Below are 12,536 nucleotides of genomic sequence, written 5' to 3'. Positions count from 1 at the left end.
TTTGATGTTTTCTGTGTGCATCTATATCTTATGTTTTATGATTTAACATTCAGAAAGTGAAGATTCTGAGGCTATTATCTTTGTAAACTTGTTGGCAAATTCATATTCAATTTATTGGTATTGTACTATTGTATGCTTCGAAAGCTTGAGTTGTTGAAAATTGGACATTCTCACTTTAATTATGACTCCTGTTTCATTATTGCATGCTGATGTCATACAGTTTTTACTATAAACATAGAACTGGTAGACGTTAGTGATTGAAAACTAAGATTATTAGATTGCGACTTCAGGACAAGCACTCATTGTTGAAGTTTTATGATGAATGCAACTCTAAATTCTAATTACTATCTAATCATAACTAGCAAGGTTGGTTATAGTAAGTCTCAGAAATACCTTAAGATGTTAGCTTGAGCCTGAGAGGACGATAGATGATATTTTTGATAGATCAGTAATTTCATCATTCTAATATAAAGATGGTGAAGGGTACTAGATGATACCTTGAAGCATCTAAAGTGTCGCTCCTAATCCTGCAAGGATGTGTTCGGTCTACCAGTGAAAATGCCAAGTGTTTGCTATTGAGCACCAACCAAAGTACTAATAAACCTGGTTCAATAATTCAGATCCTTGCAGCCCTTAAAATTGTTGCTCATTTCTTTGGTGTCGGAGGCAGCCTTTCTGATACACAAATTAGTCTATAGAAGACCATTTACATTCGTCTTATTTCTATTTGCCTCTGCAGTTTGCCTTCCACCTCTTATCATGAAATTGTCTCCTTTTCTCCCTTCTTTTTTTCCTCCACATATACCTGGCTTTGACTTGCTTTCATTTATGCTGTTTATGCATTGCAATTTCAGCATTTAACTAATAGCTCCTTTCACCAAATAAAAGGAGCTATTAGCATGCAAGATTCAGGATTCTGATTTTCATGGCAAAGCTATCGTCATCCATTTGGAATGTGTTCTCTTATGTTCTTTTTCTTTCTCTCCGCTCCGTTCGTTTTTTTTAAAACTAAATGTTGACGAACAACTTTCGACTTACAATGTGCTGGTATGCTTCTCATTAAGTGCCATTAGTGCGCAGCTGAAGGTTTTGATGGGGATCTTGATATTCACATTACAATTATATACTAAATGAACCCTCCAATGTTGTTCAGGAAAAAAAAAAAAAAAAGAAACAGAGAAAATGGAAAATCTCAAATGTTTAACTTTGAGCCCATCAATGAGTTCAACCCCTGGTCACATAGTTTTTGTCGTTTATAAGTTCATTCATATTCAGTTCTTGCTGCTCTTAGCCTCTTACCACTTTGCTTTTTTGTTAACCCTGGAAGTGAGCTAAAGGAGCTAAGCATATAGGCCTTTTGGCTTTAGCATCATGTCTGCTGTCTGAATTTGTTCCAGATTATTTAACTATCATGACTGTCGCTTGAATCACACCATCTAGGTATTATCAGAAACATCTCTGCTAATCATGTCCTTCATCTTTACATTAAGTGCGAGCTTATGTTCGCTTTGCTATTTTAACTAAGAATGCACTTCTCAAGAAGCGGAATGGAAAATCTGGTATTGCAATTCTAAGATTGTCAAGTGCACCTACAAATTGCATGAATAATCATTAACTGAATGTACAATCAATACAATTAACTAAGTCTTAATCCCTAACTAGTTGGCTCATGATATGACTCCTCTATTTTTCTGCTCTTGAGAGATTGTTAAACATCAGCAAAAAGATTGCTGACATATGGATCATTTTCTTCCATAGCCAACTATATGTAGTGTTGTCAAAGGCGAAAAGTGTTAAAAAGAGCTCCAAGTCTATTGGGGCTTTAAGCGCAAAGCGCAATTAAATTGTGGGCATTAGTTAAAAAAGCGCAACAAAGAAAAAAAATAAAAACATATTTGTAATACAAGGAAAAAATAACAACTTCATTCATAATGATTTCGTTAATAATTAATATATCTTTTGACAATCATATTTATTGCTTAGTATCGCTCTATTCAAGATAGAACTTATGGGCAATGATGTGCACGCCTTAGTGTCTTGTCTACACTAAAGCGCAGCCTAAGTGAGGTGAAGCGCCTGCCCTGAACTTCTCTGAGCTTCAGGGCTTAAGTGTGCCTCAAATGGGCTTTTGACAACACGGACTATATGTGTAAATGTAAAAAACAAAATATAACAGAACATTGAAGAATTGGCGAAAATTTTTGCGGTCCATTTCTAGGATTCCCCCAAAAGTGAAAGAGTTGACTGATGACAGAACTTAAAGGGAAGCCATATTCAACACTCTGAACGTTGTTAGTGAGGTCAGCACGTCAACTGCAGGTAGTGACTACATATATATCTTCACAGTTTGATATTATTGCCTCCTTATTTAGTAACAATTTTTATAGTTACTTGGGTAGGCTTTCAGAAGTTACTTTGGTGTAGATATAGATATTTATAGTGCTTTAAATGAATTTTCTAAAGGCTGTCATCACTGGTGGTTTGGATGTTCATGCTCACACTAGGCTTGTTCGATTAGGAAAATGCATTTCTGAAAATGTCTCTTGGTTGGTTTAAGTAACCTATCCTACTCATTAAACTTGATATCTAGCTTAGGTAACACTGGCTCGTCTTTAGAGTCTGGTGGATCTAGTAAAGAAGGAGGCCAACTGAAAGCCACTAAAGAATCATTTTTCTCTGGCATCATAAAGAAGAGCTTTAAAGAATTCAGCCAATCCGATCATTCTGCGGAGGAGGAAAAAGCCAATACTACAGTTAACGGGCATCTTATACCAGATAGGTTGATTAAAAAGGCAGAAAAGCGTGCTGGACGAATACAACCTGGACATTACTGGTAAGTATTGGGACATTCAATCATTTCAACCTGTTCATTCTTTGAGTTTAAACCTGATATCTTTTGCTCTTTGACTTTGATCTTGTTGCTGATGTGTATCGTAGGAGGCCAAAAATAACATAAGTGACTATTTTATATATCTGTTTGTTTATTTGTTTTATATTTTGGGTGCAGGTGTAAAATAAAGCTCTATATAATTCTTGTTTGCTAGGTGAAATATTCAAACGTGATTATGCTTTTCGTATTTAATCTATTAACTTTGTAGAATTTCATTAACGGATTTGCGACATAAAATCCACCAATAAGTATGATCATACAGAAGTTGCAAGGTTACAATGGGCAAGCATGGAACCTCTTGGAAGCAATATTTCAACATGCATATAGCACTGTTATTTACTGAGATACTGAGAAGAAGATACTGAATATCTGAGAAAGAGCTCTAATGCAGTATTGATTATTTGAAAGTGTACATGATGGGTAGTTTTTATACTTAAATTTGTAAGATTCCTATTTTTTATGGTTCAGTTATGTCAATTAGTCCACATTTATTCAACTGCAAAGATTCACTTTACCTGGTCCTGTACCACATTTTCTTTGTCCTAAAATCACATTTATCAGTATATTGCTTTCTTGCCTTAATTTCCTATACCAGGTATGATTTTCGAGCTGGGTTCTGGGGAGTGACTGGTGGTCCTTGTCTGGGCATTATCCCTGTAAGATTTACTGTTTCCAGTAGATACTTGTAGCCTGTGTTCTACTACTTTTGTTATGCTTTCCCATACTATAACTATTCTTCTTGCAGCCATTTATTGAAGAATTCAATTATCCCATGCCTGAGAAATGTGCTGGTGGAAATACTATAACTAAAGTTTGCCTGGTTCTTGGATCACGGCTATTGTGGTGGAAATATTGTGCTACCTCCTTTGCAATGTTAGCTTTCTAGCTTTAGTGCAGAATGTTTTTCTAATTTGTAATTCTGTTTAAATTACCGGAAGATGTTTATACCAAATTCTCGCGAGCAATATTTGTGTAAAATCCAGCTTTACTAATTCTTTTACTATATCCTCCAGCACTTTAGTTACTTTTGCCTCTTCCATTTTAACATGTTTGTCGCATTTTGCTAATTGAAGGGTCGTCTGGTCATGGTCGGAGCCAAGCAGGACTAATAATATTCTCACATTTAAAATGATGAAAGAACATATTTGTAAGTCTTAGCTAAAGATAATTCGGTAGTACAAAACTCAATTTCCATATGATAATGATGATTAGCCTTTTTCTAAAGTTTACTACCCTATACAAAATTCATCAACTGCCATCTGATTTGATGTGCAAATTTAACACTAGAATAGATATGTAAATTGTAGGCGAAAAATTTATAACTAGCCATTTTTACGCCCGGACAATCAAATTTAGCCACATAATCAAAAGTAAACTATATTTAGCCACTAAATTAGCATGGGAATAATTTGTTGACAAAAATACCCCTACTCTATTTATAAAATTTACGCGACATGACCCCATACTCTGTTTCAGCAGAATCTTGCAGCGCCAATCTACAGATTGAAATAAGCTCTCACAATTATTCTTCTGATTCTTCGAATTTTCTGGTTTAATCTTCTTATTCTTCTCAATGCGTTAATCTACGATTCTTCTCGTTTGTAATTCAGATCGTAACTAATAATATTTGCATTGTTATATATTATTATAAATTTTATATGAAAAACGTTTATTCTGTGCTTGATTGTATAATATATAAATGTAATTTAATTTTCAGTATTTTATGCTGCCACTAAACACCGAAAATGTCTAGTTCATTAAAAAACACACAGTTAAAGTGATGGCAGATAAATTAATTGCAGAACAAAATATCCAGTATAATATATGGACCTTTCTAAATTGATATAGAAGAGATGACAATTCCAGGAACAATATTTCCAGGCACAGCGGTAGTGAGCACCCTCCACTTCCAACCAAGAGGTTGTGAGTTCGAGTCACCCCAAGAGCAAGGTGAGTAGTTCTTGGAGGGAGGGAGCCGAGGGTCTATCGGAAACAGCCTCTCTACCCCAGGGTAAGGGTAAGGTCTGCGTACACACTACCCTCCCCAGACCCCACTAGTGGGATTATACTGGGTTGTTATTGTTGTTGTTGTTTAAGATTCACCTACTATCCTGAATAAAAAGCTGAAATTTTGTCGTTAGATATGTCAAAACTACAGACTCTCCAGCATATAGTATTGGAGGTATCTTTGATTCAAACTAGAAAAAATTATGCATAAAATGGTATAGAACACAACACCAGTATATAATGCTGGACCTTTCTTAATTAATATGTAAAACTCAGAAACTTCCAGTAGATTATACTGAAAGTATCTGTGATTCAAACCAGAAGAACACATCTAAGTTTTTAAGGTTCTCCTAATGTCCTGAATAAAATACTAAACTTTTATGATTACATATGTGAAAACTACAAACTCTGCAGCATATAGTACTGGAGGTATCTTTAATTCACAACCAGAAAAAATTCTGTATAAAATGGTGCAGAACAAAACACCAGTATAATATGCTAGACCTTTCTGAATTGATATGTAAAACTCATAAAATTCTAACATATTATACTGGAAGTATCTGTCATTTAAAACAGAAGAACACATATAAGTTTGTAATACCCTAAATAAAATGCTGGACTTTTGTGATTAGATATGTCAAAACTACAAACTCTTAGCATATAGTACTGGAGGTATCTTTGATTCAAAACCATAAAAAATGCTGCATAAAATAGTGCAAAACAAAACACCAACATAATATGCTGAACCCTTTTGAATTGATATGTAAATTTCACAACCATCCAACATTTTATACAGGAAATATTTGTGATTCAAACCAGAAGAAAACATCTAAATGTCTACTATTACTCTAATGTTCTCTAGCATATAATACTGTAAATTTCTCTGATTCATCATACAAAAAACAAAAAAGTGAATGGCTAATCTTTTCTCTGTTTCCTGAATAAAATGTAGGATATTAATATCTAATTATTTGTGTACATTAAATGCAGGATGCATACAAATTTCTTGATTATTGCTTTCGATGAAAAATGGACACCAAATTACAAGTATTTAGATCAAAAAACGAAGCTTCTCCTTATAAATGATGGGACTTCATTTGACGAATTCATTAATAAGATTTTTGAAGTTATAGAGTTCGACAGGAACAAGTTTGAAGCAACAGTATGGCTTAATATCAACCTAGGCACCGACAAGGGAATACATGTAACAAAAGATGAAGAACTTACTTCCTGTATGATGCTTTTAAGAAACGATCCATACTACAAAGGCTGCAAAATTGTTGTTGAAATATCAAAAATACTTTCTAAATTTTTTACTGGAGATCAACAACAAGAAGGTAATGCAATAATGGAGATTGACAATCAACAATTATTGAAGGGAACGACATATGTTCCAGAAGAGCAAGACATGCTGATTTCTGAAATACCAGAAGAGCAATAGATGCCGATTTTCGAAATTACAATGAAAAATGAGAGTGTAATTCCTATGAAAGATCAACACTTTGAAACACTGCAAACAATTGAAGGGAAAAAAAGGAAAGCAAAAGGAAAGGCAAAAGAATCCCCATCAATAATACTAAAGGAAAATGCATCATTGGATGATGCAAAATTGGGGAATGTTTTTCAAGATAAAAATGCTATGATTAGATATTTTTGCTTAGCAACAATCAAGGAGCACTTTGAGTTCTATGTTGAAAGATCAAGTAATACAAGATACTCTTTGATATGTAGTGATGAAAAGTGTGGTTGGACTGTTCGAGGTTCAAGAATTAAGGAATCAATACTTTTTAAAATAGTTAAATTTCAGAGAAAACATGAATGCTCGGTTGACATTAGAAAGTCACATCAAAGACAAGCGACTTCAAATGTGATAAGAGGTTACATGATTGACAACTTAAGAGACATAACTACTGAAGCAAAGCCTAAGTTTGTCATTTCAGAAATGAAAAGAGCACATGGAATAGATGTTGGCTATGGAAAAGCACGCCGTGCTATTCAAAAAGGGATATCTTTATTACGAGGAACAACAGAAGAAAATTATGAGCAGCTGCCTTCATATTTGTACATGATGGAACAAAAAAACCTAGGATCATATACTAATATTAAGAGAGATGCAGAAAACAGGTAAAAACAAAACTTATAAAATTTTAGTATTTCTTTTATTTTTTGTCATCATTATTTTCCAGCTCATTAGTGAATACTGCAAATGACACAACAAACTCTACATTAATATTAAATATAATACTGCATGTTGATATGAAAAATATAGATTCTGTAGTATTAAAAATTTCAAAATTACCAGTATAATATACTGGTTTCATATGCAAAATATAAAAAATCTCAAGCCTATTATTCTGCTAGTATCTTTAATTCATAGCAGAAACACACATATACTAATATCCATTAGTATGCAGCTTGTCATACCACAAAACTAAATTCTATTTACTTTTCAATGTAACCTGTTTCTTTACATATTTTTTTTTTTTATGTATGGGGAGTCAATTTCTGGGTGGAAGTATTGTAGACCACTTATTGCTGTTGATGGAACATTTCTAAAAAATAAATATAGAGGGTTCTATTAGTGGCAGTTACAAAGGATGCAAATAACTAGATTTTTCCTATAGCATTTTGGGTAGTGGATTCAGAGAATAACGAGTTGTACTAATGGTACTTCAGAGAATTAAGAAAAGCAATTGGCATTCGTAAAGATTTAATGTTCTTATTAGATCGACACAAGGCAATTGCAAAAGTTTTCCCTGAGTGCTACCATGGTATTTGCATATATCATTTAGAGAAGAATCTAAAGCAAAGAAGAGTAAGAAACACTACAATAAACCTATTTCAAAGTGCTACAAGAGTATACAATCAATCAGAATTTGATGACTTTATGTCCCAAATAGCTGTTGTTGATAAGAAAACATTCGACTACTTAATGGAGGAACCACCAGGAAGATGGGCTCATTCACATTGTCCAAGATGACGATATTATATGCTAACAACAAATATTCTTGAGTCAATGAATAATGTTTTGAGACGTGCAAGAGAATTGTCACTTTTAACAATGATGGATTTCATAAAAGAAAAATTGCAAATCTGGTTCTATGAAAGAAGGACAGCAGCTGTAACAACCCGACCGGTCATTTTGAGCTCTAGTACTTCGTTCAGCGGTTGGAGACCATGAGTAGCTTCACTTAGGATATTATGACTTGTACGTGTGGTCAGAATTGAATTTCGGGTAGTTCAGAGTTGATTTGGAAAGAAAATTCTCATTTCGGAAGCTTTAAGTTAGAAGAATTTACTAAGGTGTGATTTTGAGTAAACGACCCCGGATTTGGGATTTGACTGTTCCAACAGGTTCGTATGATGATTTTGGACTTGGGCATATGTCCGGATCGAGTTTTGGATGACCCGAGAGCATTTCGCCGCCTATTGTGGAAGTTGGCATTTTGGAAGAAATTCATAAATTTGGGTTGAAGTGCATTTCAATGTTATCGATGTCTGTTTGGGATTACGAGTCTGGGAATAGCTCCGTATGGTGATCCTGGTATTGGGAGCGCGTCCGAATGTGGATTTGGAAATCCGTAGGTCATTTTGGAGTTGTTTGGCAAAAGTTAGAAATTTGAAGGTTTTTGAGAAGTTTGACCGGAAGTGGACCTTTTGATATAGGGGTCGGATACCGATTTTGGAAGTTGGAGTAGGTCCGTAATGTCGAATGTGACTTGTGTACAAATTTTGAGGTCAATCGGACGTGATTTGATAGGTTTCGGCATCGAATGTAGAAGTTTGAAGTTCTAAAGTTCATTAAGCTTTAATTGGGGTGCGATTCATGAATTCGATGTTGTTTGATGTGGCTTAAGGCCTCGAGCAAGTTCGTGTTATATTTTTAGAGTTGTGTGGGTGTTTGGTTTGGAGCCCCGGGGGCTCGGGTGAGTTTCGGAGTAGCTTCAGAGTGTTTTGTGAAGAAGTTGGATTGCTGGTTCTTGTGTGATCGCATTTGCGATGCAAATGCGAACATTGCATTTGCGAGGACGGGTTCGCATTTGTGAAGGGTGGGAATTTTCTGAGGGGTTCGCATTTGCGAACAATTTGTCGCTTTTGCGGATCTGTCTCCTTCGCATTTGCGAGGATCTTGGTCGCAAATGCGACCTTGGCAGGGGTAGCTTGTCTTCGCATTTGCGAGGATCTTGGTCGCAAATGCGACCTTGGCAGGGGTAGCTTGTCTTCGCATTTGCAATGCATTTGTTATGCGACATCTGCGACTGGAGCCAAGGGCTTTTTATTCCGAGACTTAGCCCATTTCCCTCATTTCCCACTTGGAATTAGGCGATTTTTGAGAGAATTTTGAGGGGGGGGGGGTTCCATCATCATCAAGAGGTCAGTGATTTCTTCTAGTTGTGAGTTAAATACAAAGTTTATATATGGATTTAGACATAAAAATTGGTAGACATTTGAGATTTGGAAGAAAAACCTAGAAATTGATGTTTTTGGATTTTGACCACGAATTTGGGCATGGAAATAGAAATAAATTATATATTTGAGTTCGTGGGGTTATTGGTAAAGTTTGTCTTCGAAAATTTTCGGAATTCGGGCATGTGGGTTTGAGGGTGATTTTTATCGACTTTTCGAATGGAGTTGGAAATTATTGTAAATAGGATTATAATGAGCATTAGAGTATATATTTATGGAATTGCTCATAAATTGACTACTTTTGGAGTGTTGGGCATCGATTTGAATTGTTTGAAAGGCTTGGGAGCCGGCTATGGAACTTCGGAGCCAGGTAAGTCTCCTTTCTAACCTTGTAAGATGGAACTAACCCCATAGGTGAAACAATTCAATATGTGCTTCTATTTGTGGGGGCTATGTACGCACGAGGTGACGAGAGTCCGTGCGTAGCTACTAATATGCTTATGTCCAGGTAGTCTAGGACTCATATCATGTTGTACTTGCGATGTTGCGCCCTATTTGTTAATTTAATTTTTTAAAATATTTAGAAACTCGATAACGGAATTGTAGAAAGGTTAAACCTCATTTACTTGACCGTTAAATGGGAATTTGTAACTCTTGGAATATTTTCCCCTTAATAAATCTTGAATTTGGCTGTTTTAAATTGTATTTTCTCTTTTGTGGAGCGGGCTGAATGCCTCGGCAGGTTAAATAGATGCATCTATGGTTCGTGTCGTTCGACCCTCGGCAGTGCACTGTTTAAATATTTATGGTTGATCGGGCCATACGACCTCAGCATGATTGCGCATGATTTAATTGGTTGCTCTGAAATCTATAGTAATTGATTTTACTTCATTGGCCCGAGATACAAATGATAAATGATGAAAAATAAACCTGGAAGTCTCCTATTAGCAAAAGAATTGTTCACTTGCTTCATGTTATTGAGTTTACAGTTATTTTATAAAATCCACGATTAATTATATCATTGACATTTTATTTATAGCCCATAGTAAGTGTCGAAGTCGACCTCTCGTCACTACTTCTTTGAGGTTAGGTAGGATACTTACTGGATATGCGTTGATTTACGTACTCATACTACCCTTGCCGCATATTTTGTTGTGCAGGTGCATATATGTCTAGTGACCTTGTGGGCGTAGTGGCGCGATTGATATGGGGAATTGGGTGAGCTGCATATTATGTTACGATCCGCAGCCAGCAGAATCTCCTTCAGAGTATTTATATTTTCTTTCCTGTCCAAATTTTTATTCCGGACAGATACTGTATTGTATTTTATTCCTAGTTTATGCTCATGCACTTATGACACCGGGTTTTGGGGTGATTATGGATTGTTCAGTATTGAAATTGTTAAAAATATTATTATTTACTCGGTAAAGTTCATCTTTTATTATTTAATTGAAGGATATTATGATTTCAAAAATATTAAATGAGAACTAAATTAAGTATTTAGTGTTCACTTGCCTGACAGCGGTGTCCGACGTCATCATGACCTTTAATAGATTTTGGGTCGTGACAACATGGTATCAGAGCACTAGGTTCACTTAGGTCTCATGAGTCATGAGCAAGTCTAGTAGAGTCTTGCGGATCGGTACGGAGACGTCTGTACTAATCTTCGAGAGGCTGCAGTTCTGTTAGGAGCACTTCCCTTCTTGATTCGTCATCGTGCGATTTGATTCCTTTGAGGCTTATGCCTTTGTTTCCTACCTATTCAACCTTATGCGGCGTGAAGCGCTTTTTATAAATTGGGAATCAAGGAATTTTAATGGTACTACAGATGCAGTGCAGGATGTTTCTCCCTGCTTATTTGATTGGGCTATAGTCGTCGCCTTGCGGAAGGCCGTTCTGTCGTTTCAGATCGGTATTAGTATTACCTTAGGTTTTGAGATTTGGCATTGATTGTTATGACGATTCGTGTATTGCTATTGCACTGTATTTATGTAATGGTAGGATGCTTGTCTATGTGTCGAAGCAGTAAATGACTTGGAAGGAGGTTTACTCAGTGCATGATTCAGAGATCCAGTATTTTATTTCCGGCAAAGGAAAGGCAATCAGACTATGAATGTTCAGGTTTGGGTTGACGGAGTAACAGGACTTGGTATTTCGAGCATGGTGAATTTTTATCTGTGATGTGGTGTCGTCGCCCTGGATTGAATGTGTTAAGTTCGCCGGTGTTATGGTCTTCATCAATTTGCCTTCGGGGCTGGGTAGTGTGAAATAGTTCCGGGGAAGCGGCTGTTAGAGATCGCAGTGTGCGGTGGTTCAGGACTTAATCGGTGGTCCGGGTGTTGAGGGCTCAAGGAAGATGATCTTCGGGGAGGTTTAAAGTTGGTAGCGATCTATTGGTTCAAGTGCTACAGAGATAGATATTGAGTTAAGGCAACAACTGGGCAATGAAGGATGAGGAAGGACATGTGGGATGTGTCTTGCAGTGCTTAAATTTCTAGAAGGCCAAGTGTGAGAAACAAAATTCGGGTAGTTGCTTAAAGAAGAGGGTTTGACCAAAGTGGGAGAGTGGCAGAGTAGCATATGGGTTCTGTGGTAGGATAGCTATACGCCTTATGGAAAGTTTAGAGTGATTTGGGATTCATGATGGATAGTGACCAGGTCTACGGGCTTAATTTGGAATATTGGCTACTATACGAAGGAAGGTTGGATACGACAGATAAGAGTTGCTTGATTTGAAGAAGGATACAACATGACTTTGGATTGGAATGTATTGTCGCATGTTTAGTTGATATCAATAGGGAGTGAACGGGCTTGTAAAGCTGGTGAATGAGCACAGACTCAGGATGGTTTAAGGGTTTCATAGTAATAGTACTCAGTGCAGCATCGTTGGAAGGTATCGGCATGGACTTTCCACAGGTAAGTTATCTCCTGTGAGTAGGCTGGTGGTTACGTGGTGTCGACAAAGCTCTTATGAAGAATTCTACCGGCTATCCAGTGAGGGATCGAATAAGTGAATGTGGCTAGTGATTTAGAGTGTTCATAAAATATTTAACAGAAAAATTTCGAGAAATTTGGCGGGTTAATTGTGGAAGATCATATCAATGGGGGATAAGGAATCTTGGTGGGTTCCAGAGTTATGCGATGGTAGCTTCAAGCTAAGTGGGAGAGCTCCACCGCCTACGATTGGATTGCATGGTTATCTACATATGAGGTTTCGTGTTATCGGCATATT

The 12,536-nt window shown here is 36.4% G+C and overlaps 1 protein-coding gene across 1 annotated transcript; it reads left to right on the top strand.

Moving 5' to 3' along the window:
- The first annotated feature begins 6,338 nt into the window (after nucleotides 1–6,338).
- LOC142173627 (uncharacterized) lies at nucleotides 6,339–7,877 on the top strand. The gene is made up of 2 exons (XM_075239253.1): nucleotides 6,339–7,021; nucleotides 7,574–7,877. Exons 1-2 carry the CDS (start codon nucleotides 6,339–6,341, stop codon nucleotides 7,875–7,877), a joined length of 987 nt encoding a protein of 328 aa, XP_075095354.1.
- Nucleotides 7,878–12,536: the final 4,659 nt, after the last annotated feature.

Source organism: Nicotiana tabacum, chromosome 19 (genome assembly GCF_000715075.1).
Source record: "Nicotiana tabacum cultivar K326 chromosome 19, ASM71507v2, whole genome shotgun sequence".
NCBI lineage: Eukaryota > Viridiplantae > Streptophyta > Magnoliopsida > Solanales > Solanaceae > Nicotiana > Nicotiana tabacum.
This window is presented reverse-complemented; position numbering and strand designations above follow the sequence as displayed.

Excerpts from the sequence above, each read along its gene's own strand:
- LOC142173627 (XM_075239253.1), top strand. The coding sequence starts at position 6,339 with ATGCCGATTTTCGAAATTACAATGAAAAATGAGAGTGTAATTCCTATG. Across the intron at positions 7,022-7,573 it reads AAGAGAGATGCAGAAAACAG|AGAATTAAGAAAAGCAATTG; the intron begins GTAAAAACAAAA and ends ATGGTACTTCAG.